Consider the following 24,891-nt stretch of genomic DNA (forward strand, 5'->3'; position numbering starts at 1 on the left):
AAAACAACAAACAACACATTTAATTAAAACATGAAAAATGGGTTGAGGTATCAAACAATTTTAAAGCATCATAGTGCAGAAATAAGTCATTTTTTTAACAAATCAACTCAGGCAAACAAGTCAAATATATAATTACAGAAGCAAACAAAACAAACAGAATTATATACATATAGTTGTACATTTATTCGACATCCTGTGCAGCTAAATAACGCTTTACAGCGTCTCCTTTCCCAGTCTTGAGTGGTGTAGTAGTAGGTGTAAATACTATTGCATCTCAGAAAACAATTGAGAAACAACAAAGCTAAACACAGTCTATATTAATATAATCATTAGATTAAGTATGATGGTCCTGGATGACCCATTTTCAGGAAATCCAATGAGTAGAAGAGCTTATTTGTATTGAATAAGATTTAAGTTAATAAAATGGTCTATTTACAATGGCTGGACCAGGTGGGCTTGTAAGCATGAAGAAACAGAGCATGGCAAAACAAACAAGGCTGTTTCCTGCTAAAGAAGAAAGAACCAAAGTCCTGTGAATGCTTACCAAAACTCACTCAGGAAATAATCAAATGCTCACTTAACATACTACTGTCTTGTTTCCTAAAATAGTGCTGAACTCAACCTATTAAAACTTGGGAGACCACATATATTTCATGTTTTTCAGAATTTCGACATCCTGTGCAGCTAAATAACGCTTTACAGCCTCTCCTTTCCCAGTAGTAGTGTAGATGTAGTAGTTAATGTCAAAGACATTTGTCCTTTTCCCAGTCTAGTTTTAACTGAAGGACAGTCTTGACTGTGATGTGGAACGATTTATTCAGTTGAAGTTGTTACTCATTTCACAGCGTCTCCCCCTCAGGCCCAGCGCTCTGGTCACCATCCTGCGAGCCACCACTGTGTCCGTCCGCGGCCTTTCCTTCACCGGCTGAATGAACTCTGTTTGGCCGGCATCAACATACAGAGCTCAAAATTAGTATATTACTGACATTAGTAACATGACATTTGAGTGAATCTATTTATTTATTAAAAAATACATAAAATACAAATACAATGACCTAAAACTTTTCCAAACCTGTAAGACCTTTGCTCATCTTCGGAACACAAACTGTGATATTTTTGATGAAATCCGAGAGCTTTCTAACCCTGCATAGACAGCAACGCAATGGAAATGTTCCCAGACCCAGAAACGTAGTAAGGACTTCGGTAAAATAGTCCATGTGTCCACTATTTTATTAAACAATTTTCTCCTTTGCGTCGCCCGAGTACCGTGACGCATGCGTTGTTTACGTGCAGAGGTACTCTTGATAATAGCAGAAGACGTGATTTGGAGAAGAATTGTTGAATAAAGTCATTATTTTTGTTTTCTTTGTGCACTAAAAGTATTCTCGCAGCTGTGAAAAATTAGGGTTGAACCACTGATGGACTATTTTACCGAAGTCCTTACTACATTTCTGGGTCTGGGAACATTTCAGTTGCGTTGTTGTCAGAAAGCTCTTGGATTGAATAAAAAAAAATAAAAATCTCAAAATATTTCCAAATTTCTAGAATCTTTATTGTTCTGAAGATAAACGAAGGTTTGGAACGACACAACGGTGAGATATTAATGACAGAATTTTTATTTTTGTGCGAACTATCCCTTGAAACTAATTATTCCATGGTCTGTCTGAATACTTGATTCTGATTGGCTGGCAGGTGTTGATTAAATTCATTTAACTGCACAGGTAGTTCCAGGTCAGTTTAATCACCGTTCCATATTAATGTGCTGCTTTAATTGATGCACACACACATAAACTTGTTGTCAATGCTTCCCCACGATTTTTGCTGCTAAAATAAAAGATAGATACTAGATCGCTACGTTATATTCCCCAGGTGATAAAATCGCTGTTTTTGAAGTAATTGTTTGTAGAGAGATGCTCAGACGCAGCAATCAGGTACACACAACTGTCATGTCTCTCGACAATCGACAATTAATTGAAATACATGCTATAATTCATTCAAATAAATTTGGTCTTACGGCACTATTTCATCTCTGTGTCTGATTTGAAGCAGGCAGAATGCTAGGAAAATAACCATGATTTTTACCCATTCGGGCAAATATGGCGCTGCAAAGAGCAATACAAGTTTTAACTTGTCTATAACTTGGCAAATGACCAATTGACCATGGAATAAGTGGGATAATCAAAGGCTAGCCATGCATTAAAGGACCTAAATGCACTTCTAAATGGTTCTTTGCCTCCACGTCGTGCATTAAATTTAAAACCCTCACAGAAATAAGTTGAATTTTAAAATATTTTTAAATATAAATGTTATTTCAAATTGTAATATTCAAATTCAAATATTTCACAATATTACTGTTTTACTGTATTCTTTTGATCAAATAAATGCAGCCTTGAGCATAAAAGGCTTTCGAATGCATTCAAAAAAATGATCGACCTCAAACATTTGAATAATATGCATGTTATTACTTTTCACTTGATTGTTACACCACTTCACAGTTTAGAGTCCTTACATTTAATATTATCATTAAAAGGGTTAAAAAGAAAAATTGAAAAAAGATTTTTTTCATTGTGGACACACTAAGTCTTTACTTTTCTGTACCTGCACGTCTGGTTGCTTTCCATTTTGCCTTCTCGCTCCCCTCTAGCAGCGTGCGGGTCTTCAGTATGGGATGTTTGAGGGACAGTGCCTGTGTAGCTGAACCGAGCCAAAGATGCGTTTGTCAAACATAAGAAAATAAAGAATGATAATCCTGATACATGCATGAAAAAAATATTGCCTTATGAAACAATACCTGCTGACTGACTTGAAAATACACCGAGAGCATGAGTGTTATCCACCCACTTGATCTTCATCCCCCCTTCACTGGAAACAGAAGCAGATCAGTGTCACTTTATAGATCTGTATCACTATTTTTTGTCAGAATATAGAGGTGACATATCACCTATAGTCAGCAAAGGCATCAAGCAGGTCATCTGTTTTAAACATGGCAGGAAAGTCGTAGATCTCAATGACGTGGCCGAACTCCTGAGGGTCCAGCCAGATGTTTGCATAGGCAGGGAAATCAATGCAGGTGTTGAGTATGGTGATGTCCCCATGTTTGAGCTTGGCTTTGATCTAATAACCAAGAAGAATGAATGACTGTGTGAGAACAGACAGAATAAAGTTGACTGTAATAATGGTAAGAGATGCATTAGATCTCATTCTCTAACTGTGCGAACAAAAGTTTTCACAAGTGATAAATATGTCTTGTACTAATATTTTTTCATACATGGATATTTAATCTCTATACTACCGTATTTTCCAGAATATAAATCCTGTTATATTATCATCTGAATGCGTGGCAACTTCTATAAAACAATATTAAGCAAGCAAAACAACTTTTGGATTTGTGCTGAATAAGAGGTTGCCAAGTGAGCCAAAGTTTAGGTTTGGCATTTACAGTAAATATAAATATAATATATAATGTCTGATAAAGCAGCATTTGTGAGCAGAGCTCTGTTTTGTATACAGCGTTACCGGGGAAACCTCGTTCTCTCCTGCTCCAACAGCGCCTCCTGCTGGCAGAGAATTAATTTGCATATATATGCGATCACAAATAGTGTAATTCAACTGTATAACAGTTTCAGTGCAATTCATGTTAGAATCAAACAATAAACAATACATATTACCGTTGCACTTATCTGTACATAGTAAATGCAGTTCATTTTAAGCTGTTGTTGACATCCTATCTAAAAAGGGATTTAGCCAAAAAAAAAAAAATACTAACATTACCACTTTAATATGTCTTGCAATATCCGTGCGTGCAAAGGTTCTGCGCCATCATCTTGTTCAATATTCTTAAGGTCTGAATTGATATGGCAATATTGATGAACTTGCTGTTCTGGCAAGGGGCGGGGCAATACTGAAACGCCGTCTAAGCCAATCACAACGCACTGGGACAGCTAACCAATCACAACACTTTTAGTTTTTCGGAAGGCGGGCCTTCATCAAACCTGGAACTAATCGAGTCGTTTGTGTCAAGGCTGGGGAGAAAGGTATTGTAATAATGTAAATTATGATAAAATAATGCGACTTTCGAACCACCAAGCATAAGAGCATGTTCTAGTAAACCCCTAAACAAAATCAAGACTTTGTAAAAGAGCATAATAGGACCCCTTTAATGCCACTATAATTTGTTTGATTTATACATCTATTTTTCTTAAAGTTCTGAATTTCATTAAATTTAAAGGTTTTATTGTGGAGTGAACAGAACTAAAATAAATGTTTATAGTGTTTATAATGTTTTTGTCAGTTTCATTTACTGTTATTTTACATTATTTCTTAATTTAGTAACGCAATGTGAATTACACACTGAAGCAACTTTGTTTTTTATGCGATTTTGACCCGTTTTACTTCAGTATTGTGATACATAATTTGTAAAAAATAATATTCAGAATTTGTTTTTAATTTTATATAATTGTTTTTTAGTTAAAGTTTTAGTAATTTTGTTGTGAAGTATACCAAACGTGGTATTGTTTGGTAGTATTCATTTTTATTTATTTTTGTACAATTAAGTTAAAATAAATTACAATTTTAATATTTCATATTATTTCTGCTATTTATTTAACTAATTTTCAAAGTCTAATCTGTGATTATTTGAATAAATTCAAATAATCCATGCAATTATTAGTGAATGAGACCCATTAAGTTACAATACCTCAGAGAGCAAACTTTCAACGTCCTCCTGCTGGAGTGTGGCATCAGTGGGAAGGTCTGTGTTGTTGGCACAGGTTTCATCTGTTTCGTCATCTAATGTCAAAGATGTGAAGACAGACACAGTCTGGTCCAAGGCTGGAGGCCACGGTGACGGACCCGACCTTGAAAGCTGCACAAACTCCTCATCACCCAGTGATTGACCAGTACTGTCAACCTCTGGCTTCTGATTGGCTACAAGCGATTTCTTAGCAACATCAGAGGAGGATCCCACAGATGATTCGTTGAGATTCGGTTGTTCCAGATCTATCTTATGTCTCATAACACGCGGAATGTAAATAGCCTTGTCTGGCCGTCTGGCTCTCCGTCTGTTGTTGCTGTTGGTCTCCATGTCTCTGTCCCGACTGCAAGCTCGCTCATTGAATCTGCCCTCCGTATCTATCTGGTCTTCTTCTGGCAACCTGTCAGATGCACCAAAAAAAAAAAATTCGCACAGACTGTTAAATCACACATTTTACGTAATACAATTTTAAGATAACAATCAAAATGAAACAATTTTACTAAAAATATGATAGATTTTATTTGCTCGCTTGTCATGCAACTAATGCAGAGAACAGTGAAAAAGCAAATACGTTACTTAATTATCAACTCTTATTACGTTAAAATCTCAGGTAATACTTCAAGTAAATGTATTTTTGGCTGACAAAAAAGTTTGGGAATCCCTGCATCAAATGTAAATAAGTAAATAAAATCACTTACATTAATTTTTTTTAATTCTAGTGTGTTTGAAAGACAAATGCCTTAAAAAAAACATTGTAATACATGTCTAAACAACCCACTGAGTGATAAAAACAACAATAATAATAATAATGTGCTCATCAGTAATTGATGCAATGTTGAAATGCTGAGAAAACACTTCTTAAAATTGAAATTATTTTTGTAAATCCAGTGGTCAGATGCTGTGTGGACTCTCAAATTTCAGTGTAATAAATAGTGACTGGTCTTTGTGCGAATGTCTACAAAACTGGAAGATTTTCTTAAATTATATAAGCGGTAGACTATTTAAAGCTGCAGTCCGTAACTTTTTTTGGTTAAAAATGATCCGAAATCAATATTTGAGCAAGCCCATAACCAGCCAGTGTTCAAAACTATCGCCTTACTTTAGCCCGATTATCTTATAATAATGTTTTCTAATTTGAGCTGTACGGGTAGGTTTTCGCAGGAAATTCGAGCATGGCACTGCGTCATTATATCATGTCTGTAAACAAAGAAGTTTTGATTTGAATTCTAAAGAAAACCATTTCGAAGGGAGCATAGTTTGCTTTTGGGGTTAAAAGAATTTCTTATTATGAAATTCGAATGGCATGACAATTAGATTAGACGGTACAGAAATTGAAATCTACACGTTAATACATTTAACATTAATAATTTGAGAATAAATTATAACAATAATAATAATTTGCACGGTTTGATGTGATATGAGCTAACTGATCGTTAGATTAAATCACCATTGGTAGCACGATTTACTGTAATGCCTTTATCCTCAGTTGGGCAGAAAAAATGTGGCAGACTCGTTACTTACTTGTTCAGATAACAATATACGGTGAAAATTCTGATTTGGGTCATATATTCCAAGACGTAGGCTAGAATCTGTGATTATTAAGTGTTTGATTCACACTGGTGTGGTGACTGACATCTACACATTCACCTCAAAACATTAGATTCATCCGTGCTGGAGCCGTGCCAGAGTACAGCCCACGTAATAAAGATAATTCCACACCTGGCTGCAATACCAGGTTTTCAACAGAGATGGCATCAAAGAGGCAAAACTTACGGACTGCAGCTTTAAGAAAGGAAATTTTAAAAGATGAAAAAGAATTCAGGTGAATCAATATATTAGGAATAATTTATTGCTATTGTGTGAATAATATGTAATCGATATAAAAGTGTAGTCTGATTACAAATATTTTTCAAATTGAATTACAATTTCTTGATTTTTGGAATCTGCTTACATAATCTAGGATTACATGTAATCAGTTACTATTCAGCACTGGCACCACAATGATGAGCCACTAAACTCCATGAGTGTGTCATGTGACATGAGCTCTGGCAGCTTTACCTGAGGTCTGAATAACACACTACGACTCTGCGAGCGCAGCCCTCGCCCACAGAGAAGGTGCTGAGGTTGGGATGACTTGCACTGGTTTGGTGAATCAAGAAGCGAAGTCGGCTCGGGACAGGAGGGAAGAGCAGAACGCTGCAGTTCAGAACATTTCATTTAGACAACATGACAGGAGGCCCTAAATACACATACATATGAGTGTGATATGTCAAATTCATTGCCACTGTCTTAGGGTGGTTGTCAAGTCACTGCATTTGCTTGGATGTTTGAGTGTTTTTAATGTGTTGATATAGGGCATTGTAAGGTAAGGGGTTTTGAATGTTTTTCTGCCATGCAGCTGCTTGAGTATTCAGAGTGCTTTTTGATCCGTTTCTATATGGCTTTGAGTGACGTTCCGTCATGTTGCAATGTAATTTATAAGGTTTCAATTGTTTTTGATGTGCTAATTCATAGTTCTTCAATGATTTTAGCATGCTGCTATGCAGTGGGGTGTTCTGGGTGACTGTTTATCAGCCCATGTGGTCCTCGTGTCCCTGTACGACATGAAAACATTTCTAAAAATGTTGATGAGCGTTTCTATTGAGAGCTGCAAGTGTCTCTTCTTCAGAGGTGTGATGAAATTACCCTTTTTGCTCATTTCTCTGTTGAAAAACATCCAGCTCCTCAAGGACTGTATGGATGAATTCAGTCTCTTGTTTGGGGAGGTAACAGCCATTGACACGAGGAAGAGCCAGGGTGTCAGAGGACGACAATCTTTATCCACAGAGACTTACAGGAAACGCTTTAGTCTCTACACACGTTAAAAAAAAAATGAAAGAGCAAATCAGTAACTTACAGGCCAAACATCACAGAACAACAGCTTGTGTTCACAGAGGCAAACTAAATGCAGATTTTAATTCACATACAACTGTCCAAAATAAAACCTAAAAGCCATTATTTTATTATCACCGGCTCAAGTAATGTTATGAGTCAAATACAAATACGTGAAGTATTATCAGGGGACTTGCACCACATTAAATATCTAAACTCACTTGAACATTAGCTCGCCACTCCCACTCAACAACATTAAACTGGTTTAGACAAATAAACTCACATCACTCGAAAGAGCCCGCTAAACGCGACTAAATCCCAGTCAAAACGACAACTCTTGACATCCGCAACACGGTAACAACACTAAATTTAACCGGCATCAGATTTCCAGTGTGAAGGCTTTTGGTTCCCTCTAGCGGTCAGGGGTGCAATTACAGTCATGGCTTCTTCCTCTTTGTTTCAGATTGTATTTGTAGGACTACAATTTTTAAGTAATCTTCCCAGCACTGTTTTTTTTTCAAGAAAACACTATTTATTGTACGATACATAGTTTAAATAAGTTTCAAAAGATTTTCAAAAAAGACATTATGATACAACACTGATAAAAAGATTTACGCAAGAAACTGAACAGCAGTCTGAAATACAAGCTGGAGATGCAATATTATATGCAAACCATGCCTTTTAAGGATTTATGGCATATGTCTGTAATAAGGATTATACTGCAGACCCCAATAAAAGTACAGTAGGTCAATGGTAAACAGAGTCAAATGTAGAGTTAAAACAGCATGGGTGAAAACAAACTGTTTTTGCTAGAGGGGAATGGAATATAACAGTGACTTGAAGTAACTAATCTGATTACATAAAATCATTAAATACAACAAACTGTAACTATCAGTCTCAGATTTCCACTTACACAAAACTGAAGCTTCTTCATGAATGTGATGACCGTTCTAACAAGAACATATTGGAGCAGATTTCTCAAAAAATAATTTTTACTATGAGAACGGTCACAAAAGATTTGAACAATCAAGATGCAACTGTATTATGACAGAACATTGTGCACTTAATCTATACTTCCCATTCAAGACAAGTATATACAGAAAACAAAAGAAGGGAACGCACTGGAGCTGCAATATAAAATTACATGGCACAACATAGATTTAAATCAACTCAGTTTAAGTAAGACGATGGAAAGCTGTTAGATGAGGGAAAGCTGGTTTGGAGAGTTTCACTAAGATACATAATATAACCACTCTCTCCCTCTGTCAAAAAAAACAACAAATACATTAATGGATCAATGGTCTGAAATTAAAGGTATGCTATCTACATTTAAAGCAATAGGGTTGTGATATCATGAGATGGAGAAGCAGGTTCTGAGTCCAGCAGGCCAATAATCACATTCCAAACATGATCCTGCAGGAAGATATCAAACAAAATGATTATCCAATGCACTTAATATTCAAGATACCATCATATTTAGGTTGAAAAGTATTTACCTTTGGTGTGTTTTATCTTGAACCAATACTTCTATCCTCGAAAATAGTGATCTCCACCTTTGAAAACTCAAGTTAAGGAATTTAAGTGCTGTAAGACTTATTACGGTCCAAACGTTTGGGGTATATATAAGATTTTAGAAACTATTTTGAAAAGTCTCTTATGCAGTAAAGGTCACAAAATACAGTATAAACAGCAACATTGTGAAATTTTATTACAATTAAATAAGATGTTTAATGCATTTTATTTTTTATGTTTAATGTAATTCAAATGTAAATTATTCCTGTGATGGCAAAGCTGAATTATCAGCATTCGTCATTACTCCAGTCTTAAGCGTCACATAATCCTTCAGAAATCATTATAATATGCTGATTTGCTGCTCAAAAAGCCATGCGTGTGTGTCCTGTGTAAACTACGGCACGCAAAGTTTTTTTTTTCCGATATCATGAGCTGGTGAAGTGGAAGAGAACAAAGCAGCCTGAAGTAACTGCTCACTTAAACGATCTAGCTCACCTCAGTCTGCTCAATCTTGGCGATGTAAGTGTCCTAAACGATGTTATAATGGACTATTTCACATCCAGAGATGAAGGATCAGATGTTGAAGTTCTAAAGAGGAGTCTGAAGACAGTCTGGTATATGCACAGGTGCGCAAACAGTTGCGCTGCACTCGCTTTTCTAAATGTAAACTACAAGGTACACTATTCGTGCTATCTAAACATACAAGGGGTGATCAAAAGTTCAGAGACTATGCCCATGATGAACAACGGAAAACTGTCCTCTTCAGGGTAACGTTAGTCTGTTTGTGTAATGATGCAATATAGCACTCCCATACACACCCCACCCCCGATTAATCGTTTAATCGTTTTTTAAACCGATCAATGATCAAAATAAATTGCCAAAACTGCCCATCCATAACCTAAAAAGGGTAAAATTTCACCATGTATTGGGTTTTCCTAGATCACGTCACATATATGCACCTATATATATGCACATATATAAAAATGAAGCAATTCAGTCAGGTCAGAAAACTGTAGGAAGGATACAACCCTGAGGCCCCTCTCTATGGGGTCAGTCAGGAGAAGCCCAAGAGGAGCGAAGATCTTCTCATTCTGCTCCTGGATGTACTTGGCAATCTTTTTCAGCACCTGAATGAATTCAACAATTTTGAAATCCATACGCATAATATGATATTGATGACAACTAGGGCCAATCGCTCTATCAACTGACTTTCTCATAGTGGGTCTCCATGCAGAGGAAGATTGTGTACGCAGTGATACAGGCCAGACAGCCCTCCAGATATGACCTGCCACCCAACTTTTCCGCCTCTGCATAGAGGTTATTCAGGGTCTGTACGGTCTCCTCAAACTGCTGCTTGTCAATCTGTAACAACAAAACAATTATCAGTATTGAGAATCGTTTGCCAAACCTTTGGATATATTTGACATCTGTAAATACAGATTAGTGGTAAATAGTTTCTTTGTGTTTGCTATGGATCTCCACACACCCTGCTCTCCAGCTCGGATGGGAACTTGGTCTGGAACTTGCAGATGGTTCCAGAGGTGTAGTCTCTCTGAACGAAAACCTTGGAGGCGACGGCTGCTTGCCGCAGGTCCTGCAAGCTGTGCGTCTGGTGGGAAAAAAAACAGATTACGGATTATTAACAAAAACAATACATCTATCCTCAAAAATAGTGATCTCCACCTTTTAACTACTTTAAGGGGAGACACTGCAGGCAAAAACACTTTTTTCATGCACCTGTCAAGATTGAGATTTTGGGCTTTTTGGTTTTCATAAAGTGTTTTTTCAGACTAGTGGAAAGAAAACATCCAAAAGACACTTAAGTTAATCTTTTATAGAACTTTATCGATTTGTGTCAATAAAATCAATTACAACATATTTAAAGGACGTTTTCTCAAGGCGAGCTTTTTTCTTCTACACTGAGCCATAAATCTCCACTTCAGTAGCAGCTACACACACCAAACTTTACATTTTTATTCCTGTCTATATTCTGAAGGTTTTCACAGAGGGATTTGTTCATATATAATTTGCTTGATTATATACAACATTTTAGGAAATCATACCTATATCCACCGAAACTACACACAACGCCCTTATAGCATCATCACCATCAACAAATACAGTAAGTTACATTTAAATAATGAGTTAAAGACTGAAATCTAATGACAACACGAACCTCGTTTTAAACATCATACCTGGTTTAAGACTTATATGAATAATTGTCAGTAAAACCGAGGATTTAAATTTTACTAACGTTAATCATCGACGACGATATTTATATTTGACGACCACTGGAGAAACGCTAACGTGACAAATAATGTGAATTAATCAAATAGCGGGTGAGCGAAGCATTTATTATAACACATTATTTCAGACGTCTACATTTGTCAGTGAACAAGAAGAAAAGTGTAATTAAATGTAGTTTTTATTCACGCACCTCCGCCATAGTGGCTGCTGCTCCTCTTCCTGTTTTTCGACCTCCTGTCCTCCACAAAACACAGTCCGGGAGGAACCTTTGACTTTATTCATCAGTTCCGCTGCCACACCAAATCTGTTCTTAGATGAATACGTATTTTTTTTTATTTTCGTTACCTAACGGATGAAGTATTGTGAATTAACTTATTTGGTGAAAATCAAATTTACTTAAAAATAAACACCATTGCCAGCTTAAAGTGACACGAGAAGGTTATTAGTTCACAATCTGATGCTTTTGCACCCAATATATTTAATATTAAAAAAAATAACAGTTTCAGAAGTTGCTAAATTGAAGTGGTAATCTCATAACTCATGTAAAATGTAGTTTATAATCTTCCTTTTGACTAAAAATAATTCACTTGCCGTTCCCAAAGGGATTTTGGTTGTAATTTAAATGCAAAACAGATATTTATCATAGATGTATTTGTTTTCAAGCATTAAGACAATAGCGTCACAACATTTGAAGGGCATTGTGTTCATATGTGAGAAAAGGAAAGCCCAGTCCATCTTACTAACGGTGTTTATTCACATTTACTACAGAATAATTTGTGATATAGAGCGAAACCTAAAGTAGAAAAGGTTAATGCCTAAAACAGTTCTCTCTTGTTGTCTCCATCTGTGTTTTTGGAATCCTACTTGGATGATTTATACAACAGAGAAAAGTCTTCATGATTGAGAACCCAAGGAATCACAGTCAGCCTTACATGATGAATAAAACATCGGTGAGACTATTTATTCCTAAAGGTTCCCGTGGGACACCTGGGCCATTTTTCACAACACACAAAGTTTTCACCATCACTCAATTCCTTTTACACAGCACTGGATGAACTCAGTATGGACATAAAATAAGCTTGTGGTGCACCTTGACAGTCTGTGAGATCTCTAAAAACCATTTGTCAGATCATATATCAGACAATATTTTATAAAAATAGCTTGTTGTGCAGTAATATTTTATTTGATATTTTCTCAGTGGATCAAGTTTGCTGTAAGTGCACTTCATCTGCAGCTTTTGTTGCCATGTTCGAATCACATGAGCTTTTTTTCATTAATTTCAAATGAGGAAACTCCAGTACTGTAATTAAGACCAGAAATGAAAAGCATTTGTAAACATTTGGCTGTGAAACATTTTGTTTTGAATCATTCAGCTCTGACTTTTGTTTCAATAATAGTTGGCTATTATTACAGTTTAATAATCAGCTCTTAAATATATCATATTATTCATTTATTTATTTATTTATTTATTTCACACACACACACACACACACACACACACACACACACACACACACACTTCATTTTAATTTTAAGTTAAGTTTAATTTTGATGTTAATTTGTTTGACAATTTTATAGATTTTTTCAAAATAGTTTTTTAAAGTTTAAATTATTTTAGCACTTCAATGAAAATGAGAAATGTTCAAATAAGCTTGCTAAAATATTTTTTATATTTTATTTCAGTTAATGTTTATCAAGTAGTGTTTAATATTTTCATTAATGTTTAATATTTATATGTAATACTAATAATATTTAATATTTATATATATTTTAATATTTAAGCAATGAAAATGTTATAATGTTATAATTTTAGTTTTAGTTAATGAAAACATTGATCTGGGTAAAATCATTTTAATTAATGTTTACCCCTTAATAAAAACTATTAAGAATTTATTAAGGATGTTGTTTAAAACATTATTTCAGCAAAATTAAAATAATAATATGCATTTTATTTTTTAAGTCTTGATTTTTTTTTCTACAAAAATAATCAAATGTTGGTGCTGTGAAGTGATATAATGAGCAGGTGTTTGGCATGTTTTACTATATTATAACAGGGAACTGTCAGTTTAAATTAATTTATTGACTGCAATTCTATGAACAAAGTGACCAAAACTATATCAAATACCCCCAAACACAACTCAGTCCTCAATCAAGTCTTCTTTAGTGTTCTGACACTATTCAAATTTCACCAATGCAACACAATATCAGGGGAACAGAAAATCTGTTTTACTAGTATGACTGCTGTATAAAATATCAGGAAAATATCTGATTCCAGCCAAGTCATGAGTGGAGACATTCATAAATCTCTGAATGACCCTCATTTATACATGCAGTAGACGCTTACAACAGGTGATCTCACTGGAGGGATACGTGGTCTGCTACCACCAAAGATCATCTTGTGTGGAGAAATCACGGGTAAACACATCATGATGACAGATATACTTTGGTGTAATTAAAACATCTTATGTGATGACGAGTTTGGCATCCCATGATAGCATGTCTGTTTTCATTCAACTGCCACTTCATTATGAACATTGTGAAATATTCGTGTGGTTATGAAAGCCAGAACACAGCTGCAGTAATGTGAGAAAGGAAATGCCCACATTAGCTTTTGTAATGGTTGAAGCTAGAATTTGGGTAGAGGCTGCTCTCAGTGTGAAAAGCATATGAGACACAGCGCAGGGCATCTCACAAGCATCTGCATCCCAGTCCTAGAAACCCAGCCAAAAGTCACAGATGCTTCATTATAAATTCTAAATAATGTGTCTTTGTAGCAGAGGAGCCATCCGGCTTGCATTGACCGACTTGACAAACACTGTTATAAATCAGGCTGTGGAACTTTTATAGAATTAGATCAGACATTTTACAGATGCACCACTGATCCATGTACAGCCATTTTCACGTACATTTTATTAGCCTGTTACACAAGAGCCTTTCAACCTGGAGCCTCATTTAGCAAATGCAGCTGTTCGGATGCTAGTTTTTCCCAAAATGGTTTAAAGGAATAGTTCACACAAAAATGAAAATGTAGTTAACCTCAGGACATCCAAGATATAGGCTAGATCAGTTTGTTTCTTCATCAGAACAGATTTGGAGAAATTTAGCATTATGTCACTGTCTCACCAATGGATCCTCTGCAGTGAATGGGTGCCGTCAGAATGAGAGTCCAAACAGCTGATAAAAACATCACAATAATCCACAAGTTATGCACACGACTCCAATCCATACATTAATGTCTAATGAAGTAAAAGGATTCATGTATGTAATTCATCATAAAAATATTAAAACTATTAAAACTGTTGCTTCCATCCCCTGTTGTCTTCTCACATCAAAATCCACTGGACTTTGGACTTCTATTGCTTGTAAACAGTGCTTGTTCTGTGCATATTTCACTCCCGATTCAGACAAGATAACTTATCTTTCTTTACTGACAGATGTCAACTTAAATGTCTCAAGATACTAAAATAAATGCATGCAATTTACGTTTTTCCTGCTTCATATTTATTAGCAAAAACATTAAATATTATGAACAAATATGAAATATATAAAATGAAGGTTTGTGTATGCTGTACTCACACAACAAGGGCCTACTTTATGAATCAACAAAAAAAGTAATAAAAATCTATATATAGTGTGTTTTGAGTGTGACGTGACACTTCCTTTTTTTTTCAAAAAGTGGGGATCATTATATTCTTTATGCGAGGATATATATATTATTTATCCGATACTTATAAGAGAGGGATGCATCCCCAATTATAATGTATCACCTATAATATATATTGCATTAAAATGTTAATTGTAAAATTTTGTTAAATATTTTTACACGCGCGCACACATTTTTATATTACTTAAAGATTCGGTCAATTAGTAGGCATAAGGTGTTAATGAATTATTTTAATCCCCTTGCATGAATAAAAAAAAATACACATATATATTTGTCAAGCACGTTGAGCAATCTTCGCGTTATGCCAAGTCGGTTGCATTACTATTGGTTGTTTCACCTTTCAAGCGCGTTCATTACTCTGGCGCTCCGCAACGGAACGGCAGCGCGCGACACTCTCATATCGAGACTGTGGAGAACGTGGACGTCACAGAAAACTAGTTAGAGCAGTACTAATGCAAAAACATACTTTTGAAGTCTCAACAGTGCAACGCAGTTGGATATAACTGTTATTTTTTTCCCTCTTGTGCCATGAAGAACCTTCTCCCCAAGCTGTGGATCTTCATCGCTCCAGCTGTCTTACTCCCTTTGCTCAACGCTGTCGAGTATGAGTACCAGGACACCTGGAAACCGGAGACGTGGGTGCAAAGTTACGGCAAAAGCCCACAGTGCATGGACATTCCCGAGGACCTGCGGTTGTGTTTTAATGTGGGCTACCACCAGATGCTGCTTCCCAATTTGCTGGAGCATGACACCATAGCGGAGGTGAAGCAGCAAGCGGGCAGCTGGGTTCCTCTGGTGCACAAAGCCTGTCACCCCGGCACGCAAGTATTCCTCTGCTCGCTCTTCGCCCCTGTGTGCCTCGATAGACCCATATATCCGTGCCGCTGGCTGTGCGAGGCTGTCCGGGACAGTTGTACCCCTATTATGCAGGCATTTGGGTTCCCTTGGCCTGAAATGCTCAACTGTGACAAGTTTCCCCAGGGCGACGTGTGCATTTCTATGAACACCACCAGCAGCAATGATACGGACACATCCCCAGGTGTGTATCATAGCTGTATTTGACTGAATTTCACATTAGCTTTTTTTTTTTTTAAATCTTCCTTTTTATTCTTAAAAAATATGTTGCAGACAAATAAACTGAGCCCGTCTCTAGCTTATCAAAAATGTAATATAGTTTTTATGCTGTCACTTCACTGTTATGTTTCTTTTTACTATATAATTTACTGTTTTGGTTACATATTGTTACTGTTAGGTTATTTAAAAATGTAAAAAAATATATAAAAGTAAGAATCAGTAGATGTGTCTTAAGCTTAGACTTTTTGTGAATTATGGTTTTATAAGCCTGATTGTTTGTTTAGATATGTTTATGATGCATGGGTTATTGACATGTATTCAGTTTTTACTTAACATTACAGTTTTTAAGTGGTCAAAGTCATAACCTGCAGTAATAAAGTTGTTGCATATTTGCATCATTTTGAATTTGACACTAAAAAATCAAGTTAAAAAACAGTATACAACTATTGTGATGCTGTTTGATGAACATAAAAACTAAACACACATATAAATACAAAGTCAAATTAATACACTGATGATGATTATGATGATGACTATTATTGAATGTTCTAACATTTTTGGTTTTAAAGTAATTAAACATTTAGATCAATTTATAATCTCACAATTGCTTACATCTCAAGTCGATAAGCAAACATTACTGAATACATACGGAAGGACATTTGGATTAAATCATTTTTTTCTTCTTTTTTTCTTTAGGTGTCCCTTCTGTTTGTCCGCCATGTGACAATGAGATGAACACAGATGCAATTCTGGAACACATGTGTGCCAGTGAATTTGGTAATGAATTTTTTATGCAATATTGTTGTATTAGTATTTAAAGCATATTTATTTTAAAAGATTAAACCCAAGATAAATAAAGAAAACATAAATGATAACTTTGATTAGGTAGATTTTACAGTTAAGTTGCTAATTGAGATATTAATTTATTGTGTCTGACTATTAAAAAAAAAAGTGTCTTTACCAACAAGAGAGAAATGATAAACTGGCTTTTTTTGTCCTGACTAATATCAACACGCCGATCTTTTGAAACACACTACAAAGTCAAACCCTATACTGACTTCAGACAATTTTGAAAATGATCTCTTATAAATACTATTATGGAAATCTGTCTAAAACATATTGCAACGCACCTCAGATGTGAAGGGTTTTGGCATAGTCCTTTTATGAACATAACAAGCACTGAAAAGCAAAACTTATTCCAAACACTTTTCGGCATGCTGCTACTAACGTAAGTGATTTCAGAATGCTTCATTTATTGGCCAGCGCTTAATGACTTCAAGAGAACAAAATCAGATAATCTGATTCCCATCATTGAGATTCCTCTCAGGCCCAGGTTTTTAGCTCACACATTTGTTTCCAATAATATAGTTGCCTGAAAAAAATATTTCTAATATTACTTTCCAGATTTGCAATCTATTTCTCTCTTGAGACAGTAAGAATCGTCTAGTGCTGCTTAAACATAACAACATGTGTGCCCAATATTGTTTAACTCTGAATAGATCTTTATTGTTGTTCTGCTTCCATTGTTTTGTTTTTAAATGCAACTTAGCATGGTAAAACTTTTTTTCTCTCTGTATATATTTATATATATATATATATTTGTAGAACAACATACTCATAACAGTTGATTATTAGATTTCTACTGCAAATGGAGATATTTGGATTTATAAAAAATAGAGCTACTTCTTCCATTGCAAATGCTGTTTCTAAGAACCAGTGATGTGGTTAGAATCCAGAAGGTCTTTTTTTTCAGGGTTTGAGATGTTGTCAGAGACAGGAAGCTTGCCGCTGGCAAGAATTTCATGGAACCTTTTATTTTATGGCAAGCTATCAAGCACCAATCCAGCAAAGGCTTTTTCAAGTCATTATAGGATGTTTGTCTAAAACTATGTGTAACACTGTTGAATGTGAAACTGGAAATATGCAGTCGTTACCTTAAACAGGTAGATATTTCTACCTAATCTGAGTTTAATAATAATTTTTGATTAACATATATACTTTTTATACATGTAATTGTAACCACATGAAGCACATTTTAGGATACTTGAAATTTTCCACAGTGTATTTATATTAATTCTTTAAGCAAAATTCTTATAATTAAAATTATTGTTTTAAGCTCAATGTATAAATGCAGTACATGAATAACTTATCAATATAAAAAAAATATCAATATGAGAAAATATATCAATGTAAAACCTGATGTAGTTTGTGTTTCTTGGCTTCCTTTTTTGAGCATTTTACTTCCATTGCACTAGTGCAAATACATCATATGATAGATGTTTTGTCAAAATAAAGCTCCAGGGAATAAGATAATTTTGCAGCTGAGGATGATTTTAAAGCTAGCGCTTTAAAAGGACACTGTAATGTATTTGATTATGTGTAGTACTTGTTCTGTTTTGTTGGTAATGCTAAACATTGTTATCCACAATACACCCATTTAATAATAACCCATTTAAAATGCTTAAATTCTTTCATAATGCAATGCTTGAATAATCAATTATTTAAGGCGTGCCTCAGGGATCGGTAATAAGACTTTTTTGTTTTAGCATCACTAATAGAGCAAGTTTAGGGGAAATTGTGAAGTCTCTTTATTGATCTTGGTTAGAATTAGAATTTGATGCGTACCCAAGAATCATATCCTCACACACCCTGGACGATATTGCGATACAACACATTGCACCATGCAGCTTTGCACAATTAGCGCAGAATAGCATCTGAAAGACATAAACTAGTATGAGTTCTTGGCTAAAATGTGACAACAGATGATGAAAAACAGCCAAGTGTTCACCATCTCCATAGCAAAGAAATACAACAATGACCTTAAGCAAAAATACTTCAAATATTTTAATTTTCTGTCTGTACTTGGATGATTTTTTTTAAATGAAGGTTTTACATAACACTTTTGGATATTTATTTAATACTTTATAGGTGGGCAAAGAAACTTTCTCATTGAAACTTTCATGAACATTAATGACTTCTTAAACCTACATTTTTATTTTTGTAGCAATCAAGACGAAGATTAAGGAAGTCAAAACAGACAACTTAGACCGAAAAGTCATTCTGCAAAAAAGGAGGAAGGCGGTGAAGCCTGGAAATCTGAAAAAGCAGGACCTAAAGAAGCTTGTACTTTACCTGAGAAATGGAGCAGACTGTCCATGCCAACAACTGGAAAACCTAGGGAGCGACTACTTAATCATGGGCCGCAGTGTGGGGAAACAGTATCTATTGACAGGCATTCATAAGTGGGACAAATCTAGCAAAGAATTTAAGAAGGCCCTTAAAAAACTTAAAAGCCATAAATGTCCAACTCATACAGTGTTCAAGTGATGTTTGATCAGTTGGCTACTAATCTTTGTGAACTTTCCATTATAGCATTATATTACATTTTGCTTTACAGTACAGTATAGAAAGGAACCAGATGCTACAATCCAACTTAGTTTGTTTGCCCAATAAATGTCTGAATACATACATACAAGCAAGTGCCATTTAGTTCACTTTTTAAAATGTTCTTGAACATTTCTAACCAATCCAAGTACAAAACAGTTATTCACAGTTATGTACATTCCATTATGCTACAAGTCAGTTGAGTGAGTTCTGCTTTTGCAAACACTGCCTTTTGATATATCTTTTTCATGGTGGAATAATATCTATATCCATGCAGTCTGTTAATAATGTTTATGTTTTATTACGTTCATCACATCTATCAGGTATTCAGTAAAATGCATGAGACATGCACCTTAAACAATAAAGTTTTTTTTGACAGTTTGTTGTTGTATAGGATGCAAATCACAGTTAATCATGCAGTGAAAGGTGTATAGCATGCCTGAGGACTTGCACAGTGCACTGTAATCATTTAACATTAAAAGAGAAAATATTTTTAATATATTTGACTGCACTCTTTATTTATTACATTTGTGAGTGCTTTAAGGAAAAAAGACAAGTAGCAGTGGTGACCTGCCAAGCAGTCCAGCTATAACAATCACATGTTGTGAAATCACTGCAAAATAATCACTTCGAATCAGAACAGATTAGAGAAATTTCAGACTCTGCATGTGCCCTGTGTAAGCAAACAGCCAGACAAAGTGTTTATCTTGTATAGACAGATCAGAGATGTTTGTTTTGGATTGAGGGAGAGATTTGGACATATTTCTCTCCCAGCTTTCCTGATGAAAGGCGGTTTGAGTTTTTTTTTTTGAGGAGAGTTAACATATTTTGTGTTGAAAGCAAAAGATTTTATGATATTATATGATAAATAAATAAATACATTTCTTGGGTGGTGCAGATAATGTACTTAAAATTAACAAAAAAAAAAAAAAAAAACTGACCAAAACTGAAAAACTGACCAAAATATTGATGACTCATCCTGTACTACACCGATTTTTGTCCATTCAAATGCCTTTGAGGGTGAGAATGTCCATAATGACTAGCATGCCTCCAACTAGCAAGTAGCAAATCATGGATAATGGCTGTGATGCAACCACGGTTATTCAAACAAGCTTGTGAAATACGTCACCTCAAGAAAAGCAAACTGCAAGGTTTTGGACTGAGGGCATTTTCCTGAGAAAACATCTGTGTTGTAATGCCCACCAATCAGTAATCTCCTTGATACGCTTTAAGTGCCTTTATTTGTGGCTGATGAGCTGTGAAGCAGTAAGATCTGTTATCGACTCTCATGCTCCAGCAGGACAGGCCTTTAAATTACCTGGCTTTGCAGTACTGATGCATACTGCTCCCGAAAAGTATCAAAACGCTCGCTTTCATTCATATGATTTAGGTGGAACGAATTTCACTAAAGCACTACATGTTATCAGAGTCATTCAGGAGTCTGAGAGATTTAACATCAGCACATCAGAACAGTTGAAAGATGTTGAGCAGATAGCTCTGCATGACTTGCACTGATGCAATAGTGTGTGAATGTGTGTGTCTCATATTGCCGTTGGCACTACACCTGTTTACATTCCCAGTGTCATAAAGTGTGCAACAGTGATAGCATCAGATTCAGATAGTGCGGGTGTTGACAACATGCCTTTACGATTGAATCTGCCATGAAATCATTCTAGCCTGAACACACAGGTGCTGCTTTTAAAGAGCATATAGCATGGTCATGTTTACGTGTGGAAAAATAAAAGCTGACCATGTAAAGCTGGCAAACATTGCACATTTCACAATGTACAATGATTTCAATCTTAAACTATAAAAAACATCATAATAAATATACTATTATATGTTTAAAATTATGATTATGAAAGCCTAGTTCTACTACATCAGAAAGAAGAATGCTTTTGTAAATCATAATTATGGCATAAAAAGCCATAATTAGGAAATAAAAATAATATGGTATGAAGTTATAATTATGAGATAATAGGTTGAATGTATGAGATACTGAGTAACAATTATGATTGAAATTCAATTTGAATTTCAGTTGATTGAATTTCAACTGTCATAATTATTTTTTTTTATCTCAAAATAGATACTTTTTATGTTTATAATTTAATGTTGACTGTCATAATTTTTATTTTTCTTATATTAAAATGTCATAATGATTGTGACTCTCAATTTGAACCTTTTTAATCTCATAGTTGTGATTTAGTAGCCTATGTAATATGTTTTTTTTACTTTTTTAGCTCATAGTTATGACTTTTTGTCATAATTTTACATTTACCAAATGATTATTGATTATAAAATTTGTTAATATTTAAAACATATTTTTCTTGTGTGGCAGAAATAGGCCTACCAAAGAATTCAATATTTTAATATTTATTGCATCCAAAATAAATAAATAAAAAAGTAATGTCCAATCAAGCTGTTTTTGAGAAAAACAAAATACGCAAAAAAGGCACATTTATGAGTTTCGAAATTAACCTTTGCAAAAAAAAAAAAAGTTAACATATAATTTCTGCCAGAATAATTTGCCACAAAGAATGCTTCTAACACAATACATCATATGAAATGAGGTGAAAAGTTACATGACATTCAGAAAAAACACAAATTCACCTGTGACATATGTATATGCACTGTGAATATTGTTAATAGGCAAATTAATATGAGCTTTTAAACCCTCTGGAATGTCGTGTCCCATAGACTTCTAAGCACATTTTTGTGTGTTTTTACAAACTGAGGGACGAGTTGAAACTGTCTGTGGTAATTGCCCACATGCCACAGATGTTGTCCATAGAGCTTAACTCGTAGTGAACCCGGAGCATTCCTTTAAAATTGTTTAGTTACTTTTGAAGACCCCCCAACCTTTTGTTTTGACGTCCTTCTGGGGTGATTCAAGCCGAAATTAAACCATCTGCAGTGAACACGTTTCGAAAGAAATCCATACATGGCAAATGGCAAAAACCCTGAGTGCGTGTAACCCCCAGGAGAAGCCGAGCGATCCCAGCTCGTGCAAAAGCGCAGTGATGGTTTATCCAGGTTAAGCAAATAGCTGTGTTTTGTGCTCTGGGATGACATTGACTGCCAGACTCTATGGGATGATCATTAGAAGCAGCTGTTGGCTTTGCTGCTGCATATTTCTCAGCTTCATTGAATGAAAAAGACTTGCTTTTTTGTCTCCAGCCTTGAGGGGAAGAAAGCCTATTAAAAGCCATAAATAATATGATGCTCTCACAGGATAGCATCTGAGGTAAGATGGGCTCTGTGGTAAACATACTTCCACATGGGGTTTGGACTGAAGTTCTCACACATGCCAACTGCGAATCCTGCCAGATGGGATGCGAGACCCTGAAAATGGTGCCGTCACTGTTCCCAATTCGATTTAGCCCGCCGGTCTTATTAGGAGTGAATTTTATGTGTTTATTTTTAAGCTAGCATATTAGCACAAAATCATCCCAACTGAGGTCTGTTTGCACAGTCCTTCTGATCTAGATAATGCCTAAATAAATCTGACACAGTTTGTTCAACATCTCACAGCTTTATCAAACAAATGGCCTTCTTGACTCTTGCGGGTGGGAGTGAAGGAATGCTGTCTGGTAAAGTACTTCTCAAAACTTTGGGTCCAAGGAATGTCCTTTGTAATCGAAGTGAACGACACAGGAATGGTTTATTTAGACAAATGCGAGAACACGATGTATCGATATCTGGTACCTTAAAGGGGTAGTTCACCCTGAAAATAAAAATTCTGTCATTAATTACTCAACCCTCAAGTTATTCTGAATCTATGTGACGTACGTACTCTCTGCTGGGAAAAACAAAAGGAGAAGTCCAGCAGAATGAGTGTTTTCCATACAGTGACTAAAGCACCCTAAAAGTGGTCAATGATGTGACTCTACTATAGTTTGCCAAAGTATGCTGAAGTCATACAACATCTTTGTGTGATGAACAACCAAAATTTAAACTGAAACATATGTCTCAAAATCTCATTTGCATTTATGCATTTTCAAATATGGCTTAATTTTTTTCCAAATAAAATTTGATTTTATTCTGTTCCTCAAACAAAGCTAGTATATGACTTAAGAAATATAAAGAATTGACTCATGAAATAGAGAATGTGATGTTTTTATCCATATAAGCACATATGGATTAAAAATAAATATCCCATTTTTGATGTGACTGTAAAATTGCAAAGGTAAGCATTTGATTGTTAATTGGTTAATGGTAAGTTCATTTTCTATATACTGTAAAAAAAAAACCTGTAATAGATCTAATGGGGCTTTTCATGTAATTTTACAGTGAAAAAAAACTGTTAAATGTTCAGTTTGAAGTGGAAGTGAAAAAGAACAAGTCAGGTAGTCTTATCATTTTAAGCATTTTAAACATAAATCGATGTGAAATTGGTGCACTCTAAAAAATGCTGGGTTAAAATAATATTTATGGGTAAAATATGGACGAACCCAGCGAATGGGTTGTTCAGACCCAGTGGTTGGGTTACTGCCTAGAAGGTTGGGTTAAACATTTAACCCAACTGTTGGTAGAAAACAACCCAATCGCTGGGTTTGTCCATATTTTACCCAGCGCTGGGTTGTATTTAACCCAGCATTTTTAGAGTGTAAAAACAGATTTGATTAATTTGGCATACTAACATTTTTTTTCAGTTAATTGATTATTATTATTATTTAATTATTTTTTTGTTTTCACTGTAAGTTCAAGTTCAATGTGTAAAACTTCAAATGTTGCTCCTGTTTTTTTACTGTAAAATTCTGGCAACTACACCTTTTTTATGATACTTTTACAGAACTTAACAGTCATGGTTACCATTTATTTTTATTTTATGGAAAAGAGCATCTTGAACATTTTGTAAAACATCTCCCTCATGTACTTTTGAGAGAACAGAGTAAAGAAGAACACATTTTTTGTGCGTGTGTGAACTGATCCTTAAAGCAGGCCACTTGGCACTCTTTTCTGGGATAAATTCAATGCTGAATCATATGCATTTAAAGGGATAGTTCACCCCAACTATTAATTACTCACCCTCATATCGTTCCAAACCTGTAAGACCTTCGTTCATCTTTGGAACAAAAATTTAGATATTTTTGATGCACTCAAAATGTGTCATTCATGCAAGATCTCACCTTGTGGAGTTTCAGTGATCATGAGAACGGTGAGGAATCAGCCCAGAACTACACGGGACGATCTTGTCCATGATCTCAAGGCAGCTGGGACCATAGTCACCAAGAAAACAATTGGTAACACAGCACGCAATGAAGGACTGAAATCCTGCAGCACCTGCAAGGTACCCCTGCTCAAGAAAGCACATGTGCAGGCCCGTCTGAAGTTTGCCAGTGAACATCTGAATGATTCAGAGGAGAAATGGGTGAAAGTGTTGTGG

The 24,891-nt window shown here is 35.2% G+C and overlaps 3 protein-coding genes across 5 annotated transcripts; 1 reads left to right on the forward strand and 2 right to left on the reverse strand.

Moving 5' to 3' along the window:
- Positions 1 to 4: 4 nt before the first annotated feature.
- On the reverse strand, positions 5 to 8,018 carry LOC306865898 (R3H and coiled-coil domain-containing protein 1-like). Of its 3 annotated transcripts, none has more exons than XM_079410724.1 (8): positions 7,908 to 8,018; positions 7,439 to 7,604; positions 6,812 to 6,949; positions 4,697 to 5,153; positions 2,942 to 3,114; positions 2,792 to 2,862; positions 2,599 to 2,694; positions 5 to 936 (listed from the first exon to the last, which is right to left on the reverse strand). In XM_079410724.1, the coding sequence occupies exons 4-8, from the start codon at positions 5,081 to 5,083 to the stop codon at positions 818 to 820; spliced, it is 846 nt and encodes a 281-aa protein (XP_079266850.1). In that variant the 5' UTR covers positions 5,084 to 5,153; positions 6,812 to 6,949; positions 7,439 to 7,604; positions 7,908 to 8,018; the 3' UTR covers positions 5 to 817. The 3 variants fall into 3 exon arrangements, with proteins under 3 accessions (XP_079266850.1, XP_079266851.1, XP_079266852.1); XM_079410725.1 differs by having other exon boundaries at positions 7,846 to 8,018; XM_079410726.1 differs by lacking the exons at positions 6,812 to 6,949; positions 7,439 to 7,604; positions 7,908 to 8,018 and adding an exon at positions 6,401 to 6,535.
- On the reverse strand, positions 7,846 to 11,728 carry LOC306865900 (golgin subfamily A member 7-like). The gene is made up of 6 exons (XM_079410729.1): positions 11,574 to 11,728; positions 10,623 to 10,745; positions 10,346 to 10,498; positions 10,162 to 10,263; positions 9,121 to 9,177; positions 7,846 to 9,037 (listed from the first exon to the last, which is right to left on the reverse strand). Exons 1-5 carry the CDS (start codon positions 11,580 to 11,582, stop codon positions 9,133 to 9,135), a joined length of 432 nt encoding a protein of 143 aa, XP_079266855.1. The 5' UTR covers positions 11,583 to 11,728; the 3' UTR covers positions 7,846 to 9,037; positions 9,121 to 9,132.
- A 3,328-nt stretch (positions 11,729 to 15,056) lies between these two features.
- Positions 15,057 to 20,420, forward strand: LOC306865897 (secreted frizzled-related protein 1-like). The gene is made up of 3 exons (XM_079410723.1): positions 15,057 to 16,086; positions 16,818 to 16,898; positions 19,126 to 20,420. Exons 1-3 carry the CDS (start codon positions 15,576 to 15,578, stop codon positions 19,446 to 19,448), a joined length of 915 nt encoding a protein of 304 aa, XP_079266849.1. The 5' UTR covers positions 15,057 to 15,575; the 3' UTR covers positions 19,449 to 20,420.
- The last annotated feature ends 4,471 nt before the right edge of the window (positions 20,421 to 24,891 follow it).

This window comes from Barbus barbus (genome assembly GCF_936440315.1).
Source record: "Barbus barbus genome assembly, chromosome: 47".
In the NCBI taxonomy this organism is placed as follows: Eukaryota; Metazoa; Chordata; class Actinopteri; order Cypriniformes; family Cyprinidae; genus Barbus; species Barbus barbus.